Below are 19442 nucleotides of genomic sequence, written 5' to 3'. Positions count from 1 at the left end.
TGCGGATGAAGGCACCACTCTCCCGGATGCATGTCCTGAGGCCTGAGATAATCTGCTTCCCAGTTCTCTACACCTGGAATAAACACTGCCGAAAGGAACTGATGTTTCGCCTTTCTGTCCACAACAAGATCTTCATGGCTTCCTTTAACTCCATCCTGCTCTTTGTTCCTCCTTGACGGTTTATGTAAGCCGTCGTCATGACATTGTCTGACTGTATCCTTAAGTGTTGAATCATGACCATGTCTTCGGCTAAGAAAAGCGCATTGTAAACTGCTCTCAGTTCTGGAATGTTTATGGGTAGGCTGCTCTCCTGTAACGTCCATCTGCCCTGAAACTGATGTTCCTCCAGGACGGCACCCCAACCTCTGAGACTGGCGTCCGTTGTCAGGATCCTCCAATCCCAAATGCCGAATCTCTTGCCTGCTGCGAGATTCTTGTGCAACGACCACAAAATCCAGAAGGCTCGTATGTGTGGTGGAAGTCGTATTCTTCGACTTAGAAGCCAGTGTGAACCTGCTCCCTGAGCAATGAGGTTCTGCTGGAATGGTCGGGAATGAAGTCTGCCGTACTGGAGAGCTTTGAACAATGCCACCATCTTCCCGAGAAGTTGCACACAGAGGTGTAGGGAAACAGTCTGTGTCCTTAATACCTGAGCCACTAACTTCTGTAGGTCCTGGATCTTGGTCTCTGGTAGGAATACTCTCAATTGTACCGTGTCCAAGATGAGACTGAGGAATTGAATCCATTGAGTTGGCATTAGGTTGGATTTCTGAAAGTTCAGAATCCACCCATGTTGAATGAGAAATTGATGAGATGTCTGAGCATCCTTTATCAGCTGTTCCTGAGAGGAGGCCTTGATCAATAGATCATCTAGATAAGGTATTATGGTGACCCCCAATAGTCTCAATCCTGCAACCATTACTGCCATGATCTTCGTAAAGATTCTTGGGGCTGATGATAGACCGAATGGCAGGGCCCTGAATTGGTAGTGATCCTTCACCAGTGCAAACCTTAAGTAAGCTTGGTGAGGAGTCCAAATTGGGATATGCAGGTATGCATCCTTTATGTCTATGGACACCATGAACTCGCCTTGTTCCAACACTGCAATGACCGACTGGATTGATTCCATCTTGAATGTGTAGACCCTTAGAAACTGGTTTAAAGCTTTTAAATTGAGTATCGGTCTGACCGTCCCGTCTGGCTTTGGTACGACAAAAAGATTGGAATAGAAACCCGTTCTACGGTCAGAGGCGGGGACTGGAATAATGACCTCTGACCGTAGCAATTTTTGAATAGCTGTCAGTAGTGCCTTTGCTTTCTGAGGGCACTGAGGCAATCCCGTCGTAAAAAACTGACTGTGAGGTCTCAGTTGAAAATCCATCTTGTATCCCTGGGAGATTATGTTGTTTATCCATAGTTCTGGTGAGGTTTTGGCCCAGATGTCTCGAAAACCTTCCAGACGCGTGCCCACCAAGGGGGCCCCAGGTGAGGTGGGAGGCCGTCATGCCATGGTCTTGTCAGCAGGTTTATCCTGCTTTCTGGTCGCTGCCTGAGAGCGGCCTCTACCTCCACGTGGTTGTGTACCGAAACCTCTTCCTCGTGCTCGAAAAAGACTGCGATCTAAATAAATTAAACATTGGTCCCGAATAACCTCTCCTAACCTGTGGAGTGGTTCTCGTATAAGGAGTAGGTAGGAAGGTGGACTTCCCTGCCGTAGCTTGTGAAATCCACTTGTCCAACTCTGGACCGAAAAGCATTTCACCCCCAAGGGTATGGATTCCACCGCCTTCTTGGTGTCAGAGTCTCCTTGCCATTCTCTGAGCCATAAAATCTGTCTAGCCGATATGGTTGATGCAGAGATTCGCGATGCTATCCTGCTAATATCCTTAGAGGCTTGACACAAGTATGAAACTGATTCCCGAATGTCTTCCGCCAGTTGGGTCATTTCTTCTAACCTATTTTCCTCCTCGAAAGCCTGTAGAATACGTCCAGACCATGCACTCATGACCTTGTTAACCCAAGCACAGACGATCGTAGGTCTCTGTGCTGCACCAGCTGCTACAAAAATCGACTTTAAAGCTGTGTCAACCTTACAATCTGAAGCATCTTTTAAAGTTGTTACATTAGGTATTGGTAAGATTGTCTTCTTTGACAACCTTCCTAGGGAAGCATCCACTACTGGTGGAGTCTCCCCCATTACACCTTTAGGTAAAGGGTAAGTTACTTGAAACCGCTTCGGAAATTGAAAACGTTTATCAGGGTTCTTCCAAGCCTCCTCCATTTGAGATTGGAGAGATTTAGGAATGGTAAACACTGCTGAACGCGGTTTCTGGGATTCGAATAAATTAGAAAAATCCTCTGGCTCCTTAACTTCTTCTACCTTAAAGTTTAGGATCTCTTTTACCGCATCAATTAAGGAATCCAAAACCGAGATTGTTGTGTCCTCTTCCTGAGAATCGGCGTCTAGGTTAGATTCAATCAGCTCACCTTCCTCTGATTCTGGTACAATAGGAAGAGGTCTTTTAACTGCCTTGCGCACATTCGTTTCTGCTTGTCTGGGCGGTGTTAACCTGATGAGAAATTCTGCCATCGTCTTTGAGAATCCCGCAGCGCATTCCGATTGCTGCCTGCATGATTCCGCCATCTCCTTGGAAATTCTATCTGGAAGGTTTTCTTCCCAAGCCCTAGCCAGAGCACTGCTCCCAGGTGGTGCGTCCTTGTCTAAGCAGGAGTCGCACACCCCGGAGCTGCCAACCCGCGTGCTCTTCTTGTTACATTTCGTACAAACATAACAGGTCTTGGAGGTCCTGGTTGGTGCTTTAGACATGTTGATTAAACCCCCTACCAGGGTACTACGCAGCGCTTTCACCCTTTAAACTAGGAACAGAAAGACTGTGAAAGATGACGGAAGCAAAGGTATCGGACCAGGCTGGAACTAGTTTTCCCTTCCTTATATTGCCAAAGGAACAGGACAAAAAGAAATTTAAAAAAAAACTAACATTTTGGGGCGTGGCTTGTGGCCTGACTGAGAGGACGTGCCCCTGGAGAGCTCCTGCTGGTGCAAGCCCCTATAATATTTTAAAAACTACCCTTACGCTGCCTACACCTCCTAAATACTGTCTCACATTGCCATCTACAACTGGGGACACTTGGGGAGCGAACTGCAGAGCCGGAGCACAGGCCTGCCCTGTGCTTGCAGGTTGCGGCCCTCCCTGCAAGGTGAAGCCGGGACCTCAATTTCCATCCACCCCCGCCCGAGAGCAACCGACTTCCGGCCGCTTTAAAATTCACAGAGGAACTTACCCCGCCATCCTGCTGAGTGCCCCTTGCCTGGGGAGACCGGGACGTGGGGCCGAAGTGAGCCTAGGTGCCCCGGGAGCTGCAAGGCCGGAGACGAACAGCGCTGCAGAGGTCCGGTGGCGGCGGCCATCTTGGATGTGGCGTCTGCCGGAAATCGAGTGCTGCATCCCAGTAACTAACCGGCGGGCCGCGGCGGTGAAAGAGGGGACCTGGCGGAGGGCGCTGAGGAGACCAGGAGCATTGGGAGGGTCTGGCCCCACGGTGCTACAGCTGTGACAATCAGAGGGGAAAATCACTGCACATTGCAGACGGCGGCCATCTTGGAGGTGGCAGTATAAACCCCTCTCTTCTGAATTGTGCTGCCCCTGCTGGAACTATATGGAAATACACTCCTTGCCCTAGCAGATTTATTTCAATTGCCTTAACCCTGTAACTGCTGGCATAACTTCCCATATACTCAGGTAAGGAAGTGTGATAAAACAGGACGCTCTCCTGGGGACCCCTCTCACTGATCTCACAGATAAATAGGACCTAGGTCCTGTAAACGATGTAGCACTACGGATGCCTGACTTCCCCCCTCACCCGGACCAATTGTTGAACACGTAACATCCAAGCAGACCATTCTCAATACCAATCCTTAAACGGACGTTTTAATCCTACCAGATATTATGAGCAGAGCGAACACCAGAGCAAAAAAAACGGGAGCTTCACAAGATATCTCGCAACATTTCTCACGCCGGGAAAAACTGTCTGAAACCTCATCTCCACCCCCACCGATGCCTACCCCCATTATGGATCAGACGGACGCACCTTCAACCAAGTCGGACATTCAATCCCTTCAGAACATGATCTTAGACCTCAAGAACTCTTTCACGACAGCTCTTCAATCAGCGATCGGGGAATTAAAATCAGATATGGCGGCTCTAGACTCCCGCACAACCGCGCTGGAATCACGGGAAGACCACCAACAAAATTTCCGCAAACAAGTGGGCGAGGACTTGAGCTACCTATCCAACGAGCTGGAAATCCTCAAGGATAAAGTTGAGGATAGCGAAAATCGCGAAAGGCGGAATAATTTACGCGTCCGCAATATCCCCGAATCTGTCTCAACTTCCGAACTGGAACCATACCTTCGACGCTTGTTCCTTCACTTGGTTCCGTCGCTTACGGACTCTGCCATCTTGATAGAGAGAGCGCACCGCGCCCTGAGGCCTAAACCGAAGGATTCTGACCCTCCCCGCGACGTCATCCTCCGGTTTCTGTCCTTCAGGATTAAAAATAGTATCACACTGGCGTGCAGGAATTCAACCACAATTTTATTTGAAGACTCCCGGATTCAGATTTACCAAGACTTATCACCGGTGACCATTGCTAAACGGCGTGATTTACGTGCCGTCACTTCTACACTGCGCGACAATGGTTACAAGTACCGCTGGGGGTTTCCCTTTCGCCTCATTGTGGAGATTGATGGCAAAGTTCACACCATCCGCTCTCCTGATGAAGGGGACAAGCTTCTTCGAAAGCTGCAGTTGTCCCCAGCTGCTACTTCATAGATATGTCGCTCATTATGTTTATGTTTAGAATCTATGTTTTTGTAATGTTTAGTTAATACTTAATACTTACAAATGGAGACAGATTATCAGACGTAAAAGTGGGTGAAAACCTCGGATCCAGTGATCATCAAGCAGTATGGTTCAGCATTAAGACAGAGACTGACTCGTCCCATACAAAAACAAAGGTGTTGGATTTTAGGAAGGCTGATTTTGTAGGGATGGGAAAATGTGTAAGCGATTCTTTGGCAGAGTGGAGGAACTTGGAAACAGTGCAGGAGAGGTGGAAAACATTCAAATGTGCAATATTGAAGGCAACAGACCTTTGTATCAAAACTGTTAGGAAAAACACAAGGAAAAGGAAGCCAGTGTGGTTTGCAAAAGAAGTAGCAAATATTGTGAGAGCAAAAAAGATGGCTTTTAGGAAATATAAGCAGACACAAAATAATGAAGACAAAAAGATATATCTTGTTAGACAGAAGGAGACAAAGAAGGTAATCAGATGTGCAAAGGCACAAGCTGAGGAGAAAATGGCCCAGTCAGTGGGTAAAGGAGGCAAAACTTTTTTTAGGTATATAAGCGAAAAAAGAAAAACAAAAGGCGGAATTATAAAACTAAAGACGGACACTGGGAATCTTGTTGAGGGAGACAATTTAATAGCAGATCATCTTAATGATTATTTTTGCTCAGTATTTACTACTGAAAGAGAGGGGAAGGGGCCACAGTTAAGTTGCAGGGATATTCAGGAAAATGAAACAAGTACATTTACAGAGGAGAAGGTCCTAACAGAACTCTCAAAGCTGAAAGTGGACAAATCTATGGGGCCAGATGGGATACATCCAAGGATACTAAAAGAACTTAAAGAGGTGCTGGTAGCACCATTGACAGAATTATTCAACCAGTCATTAGCTACAGGAGAAATTCCAGGGGACTGGAAAAGAGCAAACGTAGTCCCACTGCACAAAAGTGGAAGCAAGGAAGAGGCAAACAACTACAGACCAGTGAGTCTTACATCAGTAGTAGGGAAATTGATGGAAACACTCTTAAAAGAAAGAGTTGTAGATCATCTCAAATCCGGCAATTTACTGGATCCCAAACAGCATGGATTCACTGGGGGAAGATCATGTCAAACAAATCTTATTGACTTTTTTGATTGTGTGACTAAAGTGATGGATAAAGGTGGAGCCATGGATATAGCTTATCTTGACTTTAGTAAGGCTTTTGACACAGTTCCACATCGCAGACTGCTAAATAAACTTGAAAGTTTGGGATTGGATATTAGGATTATTGAATGGATAAGATCTTGGTTGAAGGATAGAAAACAGAGAGTTGTGGTAAATGGAGTGCATTCACAGGAGGGAAATGTTACCAGTGGAGTACCCCAGGGATCTGTACTTGGACCAGTGCTTTTCAATATCTTTATTGGTGACATTGCAAATGGGATTAAAGGGAAAGTATGCCTTTTTGCAGATGACACAAAGGTATGCAACAGGGTAGACACACCAGGTGGGGTAAAACAAATGATTGAGGATCTAGGTAGACTAGAGGAATGGTCAAGAGTCTGGCAATTACAGTTTAATGCCAAAAAATGCAAAATCATGCACTTGGGTCTCAAAAATCCTAAAGCTAAATACAGTATTAATGGCACTATACTGGAAACTACTGAGGAGGAAAGGGATCTAGGAGTCACTATTTCAGATGACTTAAAGGCAGGTAAGCAATGTAACAAGGCAATGAGGAAGGCTAGTCAGATGCTTGGCTGCATTGGGAGAGGAATCAGCAGCAGAAAGAAAGAAGTAATAATGCCACTGTATAGGTCATTGGTACGGCCTCATCTAGAATACTGTATTCAGTTCTGGAGGCCATATCTTCAAAAGGATATTAATACATTAGAAACTGTACAAAGGAGGGCAACTAAAATGGTGCATGGCCTACATCACAAAACATACCCAGAAAGACTAAGAAATCTCAATATGTATAGTTTGGAGCAGAGAAGAGAAAGGGGGGACATGATAGAAACTTTCAAATATATGAAGGGTTTTAACAAAGTCCAGGAGGGAAACATTCTCCAAATGAAGAGAAGCAATAGGACACGAGGACATGCACTGAGACTGGAGGGGGGGAGGTTCAGGGGAAATTTGCGGAAAAATTATTTCACAGAAAGGGTAGTGGACAAGTGGAATAGCCTCCCATCAGAGGTGGTAGAGGCTAAGACAGTAGAGCAATTTAAACATGCATGGGATAGACATAAGGATATCCTTACAAAGAAATAAGGAACAAATAAGGTTAGTGATAAAAAAAAAATAATATATAAAAAAAAAAAAGGGGCAGACTAGATGGGCCAAGTGGTTCTTATCTGCCGACAAATTCTATGTTTCTATGTTTCTATGTAAGTATAATTGATTTTGCTCTCAACTTTGCTCAAATGCCATGTAACCCATAATCTAGATACCGTTTTAGGGTACTAACGACCCTTTTACTTTTTTCACACAATGTTCTTGTTGGCGGACCTTTATACTCCACGTATTGCTGTGTAGTTGTTTCGCCGGTATGGCCGGCGCCTCGGAGACATGGCCCTGTGGACGGAGTCCTGGATTGACTCCCTTTTTGACGCCATGGAGCCTGTCTCTGGGCGCCGACCTGTTCGGCGACTATACTGTATGCTATGGTGTTATCATATTATTATCCTATTGATACTAGCTGTAACATAATTACTTTTTCTTTAGCGTTTTGTATCCAAGACTGTCCCGGCCCAGAGTTAAGTCTTAGTTAGCTACATGAAGGTCAATTATTTTTGGTTTATTAATGGTCTCGGGTGAGGGGTGTCAGTGCTCTGTCTTGATACATCCTCCCCCGACCCATAGGGATCAAAGGTACATTCAAACATAGTGGGTTGATACCCACTTTTGCTATACTGCATTTATATCCCGCAAGTGAGCTCTTTCCCTTTTCTAAAGCTCAATCTTGGCAGTCGAGTATCCTGCCTATTGGATACTACGCCTGCTTATTTCTTATTTGTTTCTCTTTCTCCTATTTTCTTCCTCCCTTAGACCCCCGTTACAGTACAGATACAAGTTGACATATCTGTATCTACAGACAGACAGACCTAGTTATTAAGTATTGTTCGTGTACAGTAACATACATTTCCAATCTCCCCTTTCTATTTTTTCTCTCTGTTCTTCTCGTCTACCCTAGCAGAGTCCGGGATCCTAAAGGTTGCCAGCGAACCACTCCCTCTTTTGCTTCAACCATGCCGTTAACATGCCTGTCCATCAATGTCAAGGGACTGAATACTCCCCAGAAGCTCTCTCATCTCCACAGATCTCTTAAAGCAGGGGTGTCAAACTCAAATTCATCGGGGGCCGCATCAGCAGTTTGGTCCCCATCAAAGGGCCGGTTGTATCTGTAGGTCTATCCAAAATTTACCGCTCCACCTGCCTTATATGTGCCCAGCCATCTGCCCCCTTTTAAAGTGCCCAGCCATGTGCCCCCTTTTATAGTGCCCAGCCATGTGCCCCCTTTTATAGTGCACAGGTCCCCATTTTACACATTGCGGCAGGCACAGGTCCCCATTTTACACATAGCGGCAGGTACAGGTCCCCATTTTACACATTGTGGCAGGCACAGGTCCCCATTTTACACATAGCGGCAGGTACAGGTCCCCATTTTACACATTGTGGCAGGCACAGGTCCCCATTTTACACATTGCGGCAGGCACAGGTCCCCATTTTACACATTGTGGCAGGCACAGGTCCCCATTTTACACATTGCGGCAGGTGGTGGAAGGAGGGAGAGAGAGAGAAAGAGAGGAAGGGAGAGGGGCTGACTTACATTTGAAGCGGTTCTCGCCGCTCTTCAGCCGCCTCTCCCTCCTCGTCTGCGCGGCTCCCTTCTCCCTCCTCCGACGGGGTTTCGTTGAATGACGCGTTTGCGCCGTGACGTCACGACGCAATCGCGTCATTCCGCGAAACCCCGCCCCCCCCCCGAGCTGGGCACTCGGGAGAAGGGGGTTTCATGGCGGCGGCACCGCGGGCCATCAGACGAGGTCTGGCGGGCCGGATTTGGCCCGCGGGCCTTGTCTTTGACACCCCTATCTTAAAGCATTAAAAGGTGACGTAATTTTCTTACAGGAGACACATTTGAAATTGGACTCCCATCCCTCCCTGACATCTAAACAATTTCCCACGGCCTGGTACTCCAATCACGCAGCAAAAAGACATGGGGTGGCCATCCTGGTAAAAGGGTCAGTCCCTTTCCAATTTCTAGATTGTAAACACGACAATGAAGGACGCTATATAATGGTGCGAGGAAAAATTGGACACGAGGAGGTAACCTTGGCTAATCTATACGCTCCAAACACTGCCCAATCCAAATTCTTCCGTAAGTTTTTTCATGACCTTTACTCATATAGACGAGGCAAAACACTTGTCGGAGGTGACTTTAATATGGCTCTCGCAAACATGGACAGATCCGGCCCTTTGCGCAGTGGTCAAACCCTAAACTCCTCAGTATTACACAGGTGCATGGCCGAGGCTGGTTTGTTCGATGTATGGCGTTTTCTTAACCCGACCACCAGAGACTACACTTTTTATTCCAATCCACATGATGTGTACTCTCGCATTGATATGTTTTTGAGTTGTGCACCCCTTTCTCGGACCGCTCACTCTTCCACGATAATCCCACTTACCTGGACTGACCACGCAGCATTAGCTGCGACATTTGATATTTTTGATATCCCCGACGGTAGACCGACATGGAGACTTAACGAGACGTTATTGAAGATCCCTAAGTTCCAAGACTTAATTGAAACTGAGCTTCGGGAATATTTTGCGGTTAATGTGGAAAGTGATTGCAGCATAGCCACTATATGGGAAGCCCATAAGGCGGTCATCAGGGGATCTGTTATCCAATTTGCATCCCGCCGTAAGAGAATCCGGGAAAACCAAATCGCTTTGTTAACAAATAACATTGCAACATTGGATCAGGAACACAAACGTACACGCTCTAAAAAAACTCTAGCCGAACTTTCTAAAGCACGCGATGGCCTACAATCACTTTTGGCGGAGAACATCGAGCGCTCACTTCGATGGGCTAACAAATCGTTTTACGACAAAAGTAATAAAGCACACACTTTGTTGGCCAATCGCTTACGTGCCAAAAAGGCTAACCAATGCATCCACTCTATTAGACAACCCTCAGGTAATATTACTTACGACCCCCAAAAAATTAATAGTGTCTTTTTTGATTATTATAAGACACTCTATAATCTTGATCCCCCGTCCGACTCTTTAGCACAAGCCGACCAGACACAACAATATCTAGACGCATGCGCTCTCCCTCGGTTAGACGAGGAGACTAACTCTGCTCTCAATGCCGATATTTCTGCTGAGGAAATTGAGGCTGCATTAAAAACCCAGAAGCCTTCTAAAGCACCTGGCCCGGATGGATATCCGATGGTGTACTATAAAACCTTCGCCCCTCAACTCATTCCTCACATGGCTTCTTTGTTTAATAAAATACTTCAGGGCACACCTTTTCACACTGACTCCACGACATCCCGCATTATAGTAATCCCAAAACCCGGAAAGGATCCCTCGCATTGCTCAAATTACAGACCCATATCTTTGATAAATACCGATCTCAAAATTTTTGCCAAAATACTGGCATCACGCCTAAACGCTGTGCTCCCGTCACTAATAGATCCTGACCAAGTGGGATTTGTTCCCGGCCGCCAGGCCTCGGACAACACCAGACGTATTGTTGATTTGATTCATCAAATAAACACGACGAAAATACCAGCGATTGCTTTGGCACTAGACGCCGAAAAGGCATTTGATCGCATCTCCTGGCCCTTTTTGTTTTCTACCTTATCCGCATTTGGCTTCCATGGACACTTTGTCTCAGCAATAGCGGCTCTCTACTCTAACCCCTCATCCGCGGTCCTGACCAACGGCTTGAGCTCACATCGATTTAACCTGAAGAATGGTACTCGGCAGGGATGCCCTCTCTCACCCCTACTTTTTGCTCTATGCATTGAACCTCTTGCGGCCCGAATCAGACTTAATACTGAATTGGGGGCGTCACAGTGGGACAGAATTCGTATAAAATATCTTTGTTTGCATATGACGTATTCTTGACTCTTTCTAACCCTCTGATATCTCTCCCTAACCTACAGAAAGAACTACTTTTATACGGTTCCCTCTCTGGTTACAAAATAAACCACACCAAATCCGAGGCCCTTACATTTAATGTTCCATCCCATACCCATAGGATTTTAACTTCCTCTTTCCCTTTTCTTTGGAGACCTTCGGCTATTAAATACCTGGGCATATTTATTACTAAATCCTACACCAGCCTATATCAGGCTAACTATGTTCCCATGATCAAAACTCTCACTCATGACCTAGATAAATGGGACCGTTTATTTGTTTCATGGATCGGACGGATCAATGCCCTAAAAATGAATCTCCTCCCCCGTATTCTTTACCTGTTTCAGACCATTCCAATAATGGTGCCCCGAGTGACTTTGGCGTCCCTGCAATCACTGTGCAACAAATTTGTTTGGGCTCATCGTAAACCTCGATTACGACGAACAATGTTGACTAAAAGTGCCACCTCCGGTGGTTTGGGATACCCTGACCTTCAGGCTTACTTTAACGCATGTCACCTTAACCACATAGTATCCTGGCACTCCCCCCAAGGGATCAGAAAATGGGTAGATATCGAGAATTCAACATACCAAGGTGTCCCCCTCGACTCTCTTACATGGCTCCCCAGGTCCTGCAGACCAGCCTCGGCCTACTCAGTCCCCACGATTAAATTCACACTCGGACTGTGGGACAAACTCCGCAGCACCCACAATCTATCTTCATACCCCTCACCTTTATCACCCATTTGGGGTCACCCCGCCTTTCCACCAGGTTGCGAGCGAAGAATAGCGGCCCCATGGCAATCCCAGGGTATCACGAGATTTATCCATGTTAAAGGCCAGTCAGCACCGACCTCTTTTGGAGACATTCAAGAGCGCTTTGGTATCCCATCCTCGTGTCAATACCATTATATCCAAATTCTCAGCTTCCTCAAATCTCAGCTTAAAACCACCCCTCTGAAACCACCCACCTCCTTTGAATATATGTGTTTACGTTCAATTGGCAAAAAGGGAAATATCTCAACAATATACAACTCAATCTTGGCACCAGACCCCCCAATCCGTGAATCCCATGAATTAGCCTGGGAATCAGATCTCTCCCATCCGTTGGAAGACGATCAATGGGAGGAAATCAGAATGCGCATCGCTAAAGCTTCTATCAGTGTAGCACTTAAAGAAACATGTTATAAGGTCTACACCAGGTGGTATCTGGTCCCCTCCAGACTTCACTCCATTTTCCCCACAACATCAAACCTGTGTTGGAGACACTGTGGAGAGGAGGGCACCTTTTTTCACATATGGTGGACTTGCCCCTCTATCCGCCCCTTCTGGAACACGGTTGGAGCACTTATTGCTCAAACCTGTGGGCATAACCTTGATCTCACCCCTGAAATTGCTTTGCTTCACGCCCCCATACCGTCACTACCCAAAACCCAAGACAAGCTAACCATGCAAATTTGCATGGCGGCTAAAGCACTGATCGCTAGATGCTGGAAAGACCATAAACCACCCTCCAAGGCTGTACTGTTGACCAAGATTAACCACATAGCCAATATGGAATACATTACAAGCCTAAGGAATAACACTGTGGCTCAGTTCCACAACACCTGGTCTCCTTGGTACCTCGCACGCTCTTTATTGATGCCCGGACTCTGCTAATTCTGCTAATACTGCTAATACCGCTAGCATTACTATTACCTCTAGCACACCAATTGTCCCTCCCTATGTTATTAAAACAGAAGACTGTTCCCAACCTCTTGCTTCCCTATAGGGAACCTTCTTAATGTTCCTCCTCTATTAACATCCGTTTTCTCGCTTCTTCACTCCCTTCCTCCTCTCTCTCTCTCGCTTCTATCCTCCATAGGTTTATACCCTGTTTTGATATCGAATCGATCCGATAAATGAAAAATAAAAAGAGATTGATCAGGTACACATTCGGACTTATACAAGTCACATTTTGTTAATACCGGTAAGCCTTTATCACCATAGAATTGTCTTTATTGTCTTTATTAGGCTGGTATAATATAAACACCATCTGTCTTCATGTTCATAACCTCAACCTGTACAACCTTGTTATTGTTACTGTTTTGGATACTGATCATTCTCAATAAAAATTCTAACTTAAAAAAAAAAAAAACTAACATTTTAAACACCAGCCGACTTGCAACCCTCACATCTCAACTGTAAATCAGCTACAATGGTAGAGTTGGTATCCGCTTGCTTCCTCGTATTTTCTTCAGGATCTTTGTAAAAGAAGTCCCTTGAAAATATAAATGGTAAAATAGGATTTTACTTACCGGTAAATCTATTTCTCGTAGTCCGTAGTGGATGCTGGGGACTCCGTAAGGACCATGGGGAATAGACGGGCTCCGCAGGAGACAGGGCACTCTAAGAAAGAATTAGGACTACTGGTGTGCACTGGCTCCTCCCTCTATGTCCCTCCTCCAGACCTCAGTTAAGGAAACTGTGCCCGGAAGAGCTGACAATACAAGGAAAGGATTTTGGAATCCAGGGTAAGACTCATACCAGCCACACCAATCACACCGTATAACTCGTGATAACCATACCCAGTTAACAGCATGAACAACAACAGAGCATCAGACAAACCTGATGCAACCATAAAAGAACCCTTATATAAGCAATAACTATATACTATATTAGTATTGCAGAAGAAGTCCGCACTTGGGACGGGCACCCAGCATCCACTACGGACTACGAGAAATAGATTTACCGGTAAGTAAAATCCTATTTTCTCTAACGTCCTAGTGGATGCTGGGGACTCCGTAAGGACCATGGGGATTATACCAAAGAACCCAAACGGGCGGGAGAGTGCGGATGACTCTGCAGCACCGAATGAGCAAACTCAAGGTCCTCCTCAGCCAGGGTATCAAACTTGTAGAACTTTGCAAAGGTGTTTGAACCCGACCAAGTAGCTGCTCGGCAAAGCTGTAATGCCGAGACCCCTCGGGCAGCCGCCCAAGAAGAGCCCACCTTCCTTGTGGAATGGGCCTTTTACTGATTTTGGATGCGGCAATCCAGCCGCAGAATGAGCCTGCTGAATCATGCTACAGATCCAGCGAGCAATAGTTTGCTTTGAAGCAGGAGCACCCAGCTTGTTGGATGCATACAGGATAAACAGCGACTCAGTTTTCCTGACTCTAGCCGTTCTGGCTACATAAACCTTCAAAGCCCTGACTTCATCTAGTAACTCGGAATCCTCCAAGTCACGAGTAGCCACAGGCACCACAATAGGTTGGTTCATATGAAAGGATGACACTACTTTGGGCAGAAATTGCGGACGAGTCCGCAATTCTGCCCTGTCCATATGGAAAACCAGATAGGGGCTTTTATGTGACAAAGCCGCCAATTCTGACACACGCCTAGCTGAAGCCAAGGCTAACAGCATGACCACCTTCCACGTGAGATATTTTAACTCCACGGTTTTAAGTGGCTCAAACCAGTGTGATTTCAGGAAACTCAACACCACGTTAAGATCCCAAGGTGCCACTGGAGGCACAAACGGGGGCTGAATATGCAGCACTCCCTTTACAAAAGTCTGAACTTCAGGAAGAGAAGCCAGTTCTTTTTGAAAGAAAATGGATAGGGCCGAAATCTGGACCTTAATGGACCCCAATTTTAGGCCCAAAGACACTCCCGACTGTAGGAAGTGAAGGAAACGGCCCAGCTGGAATTCCTCAGTAGGAGCATTCCTGGCCTCACACCAAGCAACATATTTTCGCCATATACGGTGATAATGTTTAGCCGTCACGTCTTTCCTAGCCTTTACCTCATCCGGAATGCCTTTTTCTGCTAGGATCCGGCGTTCAACCGCCATGCCGTCAAACGCAGCCGCGGTAAGTCTTGGAACAGACAGGGCCCCTGTTGCAACAGATCCTGTCTGAGAGGCAGAGGCCATGGGTCCTCTGTGAGCATTTCTTGCAGTTCCGGATACCAAGTCCTTCTTGGCCAATCCGGAACAATGAGTATTGTTCTCACTCCTCTTTTTCTTACGATTCTCAGCACCTTGGGTATAAGAGGAAGAGGAGGAAACACATAAACCGACTGGAACACCCACGGTGTCACTAGTGCGTCCACAGCTATCGCCTGAGGGTCTCTTGACCTGGCGCAATACCTTTGTAGCTTTTTGTTGAGGCGGGATGCCATTATGTCCACCTGTGGCAGTTCCCAACAACTTGTAATCTGTGTGAAGACTTCTTGATGAAGTCCCCACTCTCCCGGGTGGAGGTCGTGCCTGCTGAGGAAGTCTGCTTCCCAGTTGTCCACTCCCGGAATGAACACTGCTGACAGTGCTTTTACGTGATTCTCCGCCCAGCGAAGAATTCTGGTGGCTTCCGCCATCGCCACCCTGCTCCTTGTGCCGCCTTGGCGGTTTACATGAGCCACTGCGGTGATGTTGTCTGATTGAATCAGCACCGGTTTGTCGCGAAGCAGAGTCTCCGCCTGACTTAGGGCATTGTATATGGCCCTTAGTTCCAGGATATTGATGTGAAGGCAAGTCTCCTGACTTGACCACAGACCCTGGAAATTTCTTCCCTGTGTGACTGCCCCCCACCCTCGGAGGCTTGCATCCGTGGTCACCAGGACCCAGTCCTGAATGCCGAATCTTCGGCCCTCGAGAAGGTGAGCACTCTGCAGCCACCACAGAAGAGACACCCTGGCCCTGGAGGATAGGATGATCAGCCGATGCATCTGTAGATGTGATCCGGACCACTTGTCCAACAGATCCCATTGAAAGGTCCTCGCATGGAACCTGCCGAAGGGAATGGCCTCGTATGATGCCACCATCTTTCCTAGGACCCGCGTGCAGTGATGCACCGACACCCGTTTTGGTTTTAAGAGGTCTCTGACCAATGTCATGAGTTCCTGAGCCTACTCCGGCGGGAGATAAACCCTCTTCTGGTCTGTGTCCAGAATCATGCCCAGGAAGGGCAGACGAGTCGTAGGAATCAGCTGCGACTTTGGAATATTCAGAATCCAGCCGTGCTGTTGTAACACTTCCCGAGAGCGTGCTACGCTGATCAGCAACCGCTCCCTGGACCTCGCCTTTGTGAGGAGATCGTCCAAGTATGGGATAATTGTGACTCCTTGCTTTCGCAGGAGCACCATCATTTCCGCCATTACCTTGGTAAATATTCTCGGTGCCGTGGAGAGACCAAACGGCAACGACTGGAATTGGTAATGACAATCCTGTACCACAAATCTTAGGTACTCCTGATGAGGTGGATAAATGGGGACATGCAGGTAAGCATCCTTTATGTCCAGCGACACCATAAAATCCCCCTCTTCCAGGCGTGCAATGACCGCTCTGAGCGATTTCCATCTTGAACTTGAACTTTTTCAGGTAAATGTTCAGGGATTTTAAATTCAAAATGGGTCTGACCGAACCGTCCGGTTTCGGTACCACAAACATTGTGGAATAGTAACCCCTTCCCTGTTGAAGGAGGGGAACCTTTACCACCACCTGCTGGAGATATAATTTGTGAATCGCCGCTAACACTATTTCCCTCTCTAAGGGGGAAGCTGGCAGGGCCGATTTGAGGTAACGGTGAGGTGGCATCACTTCGAATTCCAGCTTATATCCCTGAGATACAATCTGTATAGCCCAGGGATCTACCCTTGAGCGAACCCACTGGTGGCTGAAATTTCGGAGACGCGCCCCCACCGATCCTGGCTCCACCTGTGGAGCCCCAGCGTCATGCGGTGGATTTAGTGGAAGCCGGGGAGGACTTCTGTTCCTGGGAACTAGCTGTATTGTGCAGCTTCTTTCCTCTACCCCTGCCTCTGGCAAGAAAGGACGCACCTCGGACTTTCTTGCCTTTTTGTGAACGAAAGGACTGCATTTGGTAATACGGTGCTTTCTTAGGTTGTGAGGGAATATATGGCAAAAAATTTGACGTCTCCAAACAATTCCTCACCCTTATAAGGTAAAACCTCCATGTGCCTTTTTGAGTCGGCATCACCTGTCCATTGCCGAGTCCACAGGACCCTTCTGGCAGAAATCGACATTGCATTTATTCTAGAGCCCAGCATGGTAATGTCTCTCTGGGCATCTCTCATATGTAGGACAGCGTCTTTTATATGCCCCAGGGTCAGTAATATAGTATCCTTGTCCAAGGTATCAATTTCCTCAGATAACGTATCTGTCCATGCTGCTACAGCACTACACATCCAGGCTGACGCAATTGCCAGCCTTAGCAGGGTACCTGAATGTGTATAAATGGACTTCAGGACACCTTCCTGCTTTCTATCCGCAGGATCTTTTAGGGCGGCCATATCCTGTGACGGCAGGGCTACCTTCTTAGATAAGCGTGTCAAGGCTTTGTCTACCCTAGGGGAGGATTCCCAGCGTAACCTGTCCGTTGGCGGGAAAGGATACGCCATAAGCATCCGTTTGGAAATCTGCATTTTCCTATCTGGAGATTCCCAAGCTTTTTCACATAACTCATTTAACTCATGTGAAGGGGGAAAGGTCACCTCATGCCTTTTTTCCCCAAACATATAAACCCTCTTGTCAGGGACCGGGTTCTCCTCTGAGATGTGCAATACATCCTTCATTGCTATAATCATGTAACGGATGGCTTTAGCCATTTTAGGCTGCAACTTTGCATCATCGCCATCGACACTGGAGTCAGAATCCGTGTCGATATCTGTGTCAACAATTTGGGATAGTGGGCGCTTCTGAGACCCTGACGGCCTCTGCGCTGTAGGATCAGGCATGGGTTGAGACCCTGGCTGTCCCAAGGCTTCAGCTTTATCCAAACTTTTATGCAAGGAATTAACATTATCATTTAAAACCTTCCACATATAAATCCAATCAGGTGTCGGCGCCGTCGGCGGAGACACCTCATTCATTTGCTCCCGCTCTGCTTCCACATAGCCTTCCTCGTCAAACATGTCGTCACACGCGTACCGACACACCACACACACAGGGGATGCTCTTTTTGAAGACAGTTCCCCCACAAGGCCCTTTGGAGAGACAGAGAGAGAGTATGCCAGCACACACCCCAGCGCTATATGACCCAGGAATTACACAGTAACTTAGTGTTTGCGCTAAATTTATGTGCCCCCCTCTCTTTTTACCCTCTTTCTACAGTGAATCTGCAGGGGAGAGCCTGGGGAGCTTCCTCTCAGCGGAGCTGTGGAGAGAAAATGGCGTTGGTGAGTGCTGAGGAAGAAGCCCCGCCCCCTCAGCGGCGGGCTTCTGTCCCGCGATTTTGTGTAAAATAATGGCGGGGGCTCATGCATATATACAGTGCCTAACTGTATATATGCCCACTTTGCCAAGAGGTACCTAATTGCTGCCCAGGGCGCCTCCCCCTGCGCCCTGCACCCTACAGTGACCGGAGTGTGTGGGTTTAATGTGGGAGCAATGGCGCACAGCTGCAGTGCTGTGCGCTACCTCATATGAAGACTGGAGTCTTCTGCCGCCGCTTTTGAAGTCTTCTTGCTTCTCACGCCGGCTTCTGGCTCTGCGAGGGGGACGGCGGCGCGGCTCTGGGATCGGACGACCAAGGGTGCGTTCCTGTGTTCGATCCCTCTGGAGCTAATGGTGTCCAGTAGCCTAAGAAGCAAGACCTATCCGCAGTTAGTAGGGCTGCTTCTCTCCCCTCAGTCCCACGTAGCAGAGAGTCTGTTGCCAGCAGAAGCTCTCTGAAAATAAAAAACCTAACAAAATACTTTCTTTCTAGCAAGCTCAGGAGAGCTCACTAAGGTGCACCCATCTCGTCCGGGCACAGATTCTAACTGAGGTCTGGAGGAGGGACATAGAGGGAGGAGCCAGTGCACACCAGTAGTCCTAATTCTTTCTTAGAGTGCCCTGTCTCCTGCGGAGCCCGTCTATTCCCCATGGTCCTTACGGAGTCCCCAGCATCCACTAGGACGATAGAGAAAGTAGGATTATTTTGTTCAGGAGATCCTTACAGTATTTTTCTAAATATATGTTTTCACCAGCAGAGGGAGCTGTTTGCTACAATAACCATCCCTCTTGGTATCTATATGAGGGGGAGGGCTGATCCCTGCCCTTAGAAAGGCGCCCTCAGGAATATTAAAAATGGCCGGCACTGCAAAATATTGGGTACTTCAAAAACCTTCCTTTTACACACAGGTAAACTGTACCTATTGTACCCTACTAGCCAGCGCTTACATGCACTACAGCCTTATAATATAGATTTCTAAGTATGGGAGGCGCGCTTGTTTTGTACTGGTGCGGGCTATCTTCCCCATACGAGGCTGAAGGATCTCCTCAGCTGCGAGGAATGCAGCATCTCTGCCCCCCCCCCCCCCCCGGCACGCGCTCCGGGACCGCTCTGACTAAGTCCCGTAGCGGCGCTTGCACGTCTCCCCTCACGTGGCTGAATGATCACCCTCTGTGTCTCCTGCGCGCTCCGGGACCGCCAACGGCCTGCATAGTGTGGGAGACTGAC

At 47.4% G+C, this 19442-nt stretch overlaps 1 protein-coding gene across 1 annotated transcript in view; it reads left to right on the top strand.

Moving 5' to 3' along the window:
* Nucleotides 1–19442, top strand: part of LOC135057147 (uncharacterized) — a 150302-nt gene that overhangs the window by 77320 nt on the left and 53540 nt on the right. The window contains exon 6 of the mRNA XM_063963045.1: nt 3964–4828. Coding sequence (XP_063819115.1) covers nt 3964–4828 — 865 coding nt within the window. The remainder of the gene's footprint in view (nt 1–3963; nt 4829–19442) is intronic.

Source organism: Pseudophryne corroboree, chromosome 3 (genome assembly GCF_028390025.1).
Source record: "Pseudophryne corroboree isolate aPseCor3 chromosome 3, aPseCor3.hap2, whole genome shotgun sequence".
Taxonomy (NCBI): Eukaryota; Metazoa; Chordata; class Amphibia; order Anura; family Myobatrachidae; genus Pseudophryne; species Pseudophryne corroboree.
This window is presented reverse-complemented; position numbering and strand designations above follow the sequence as displayed.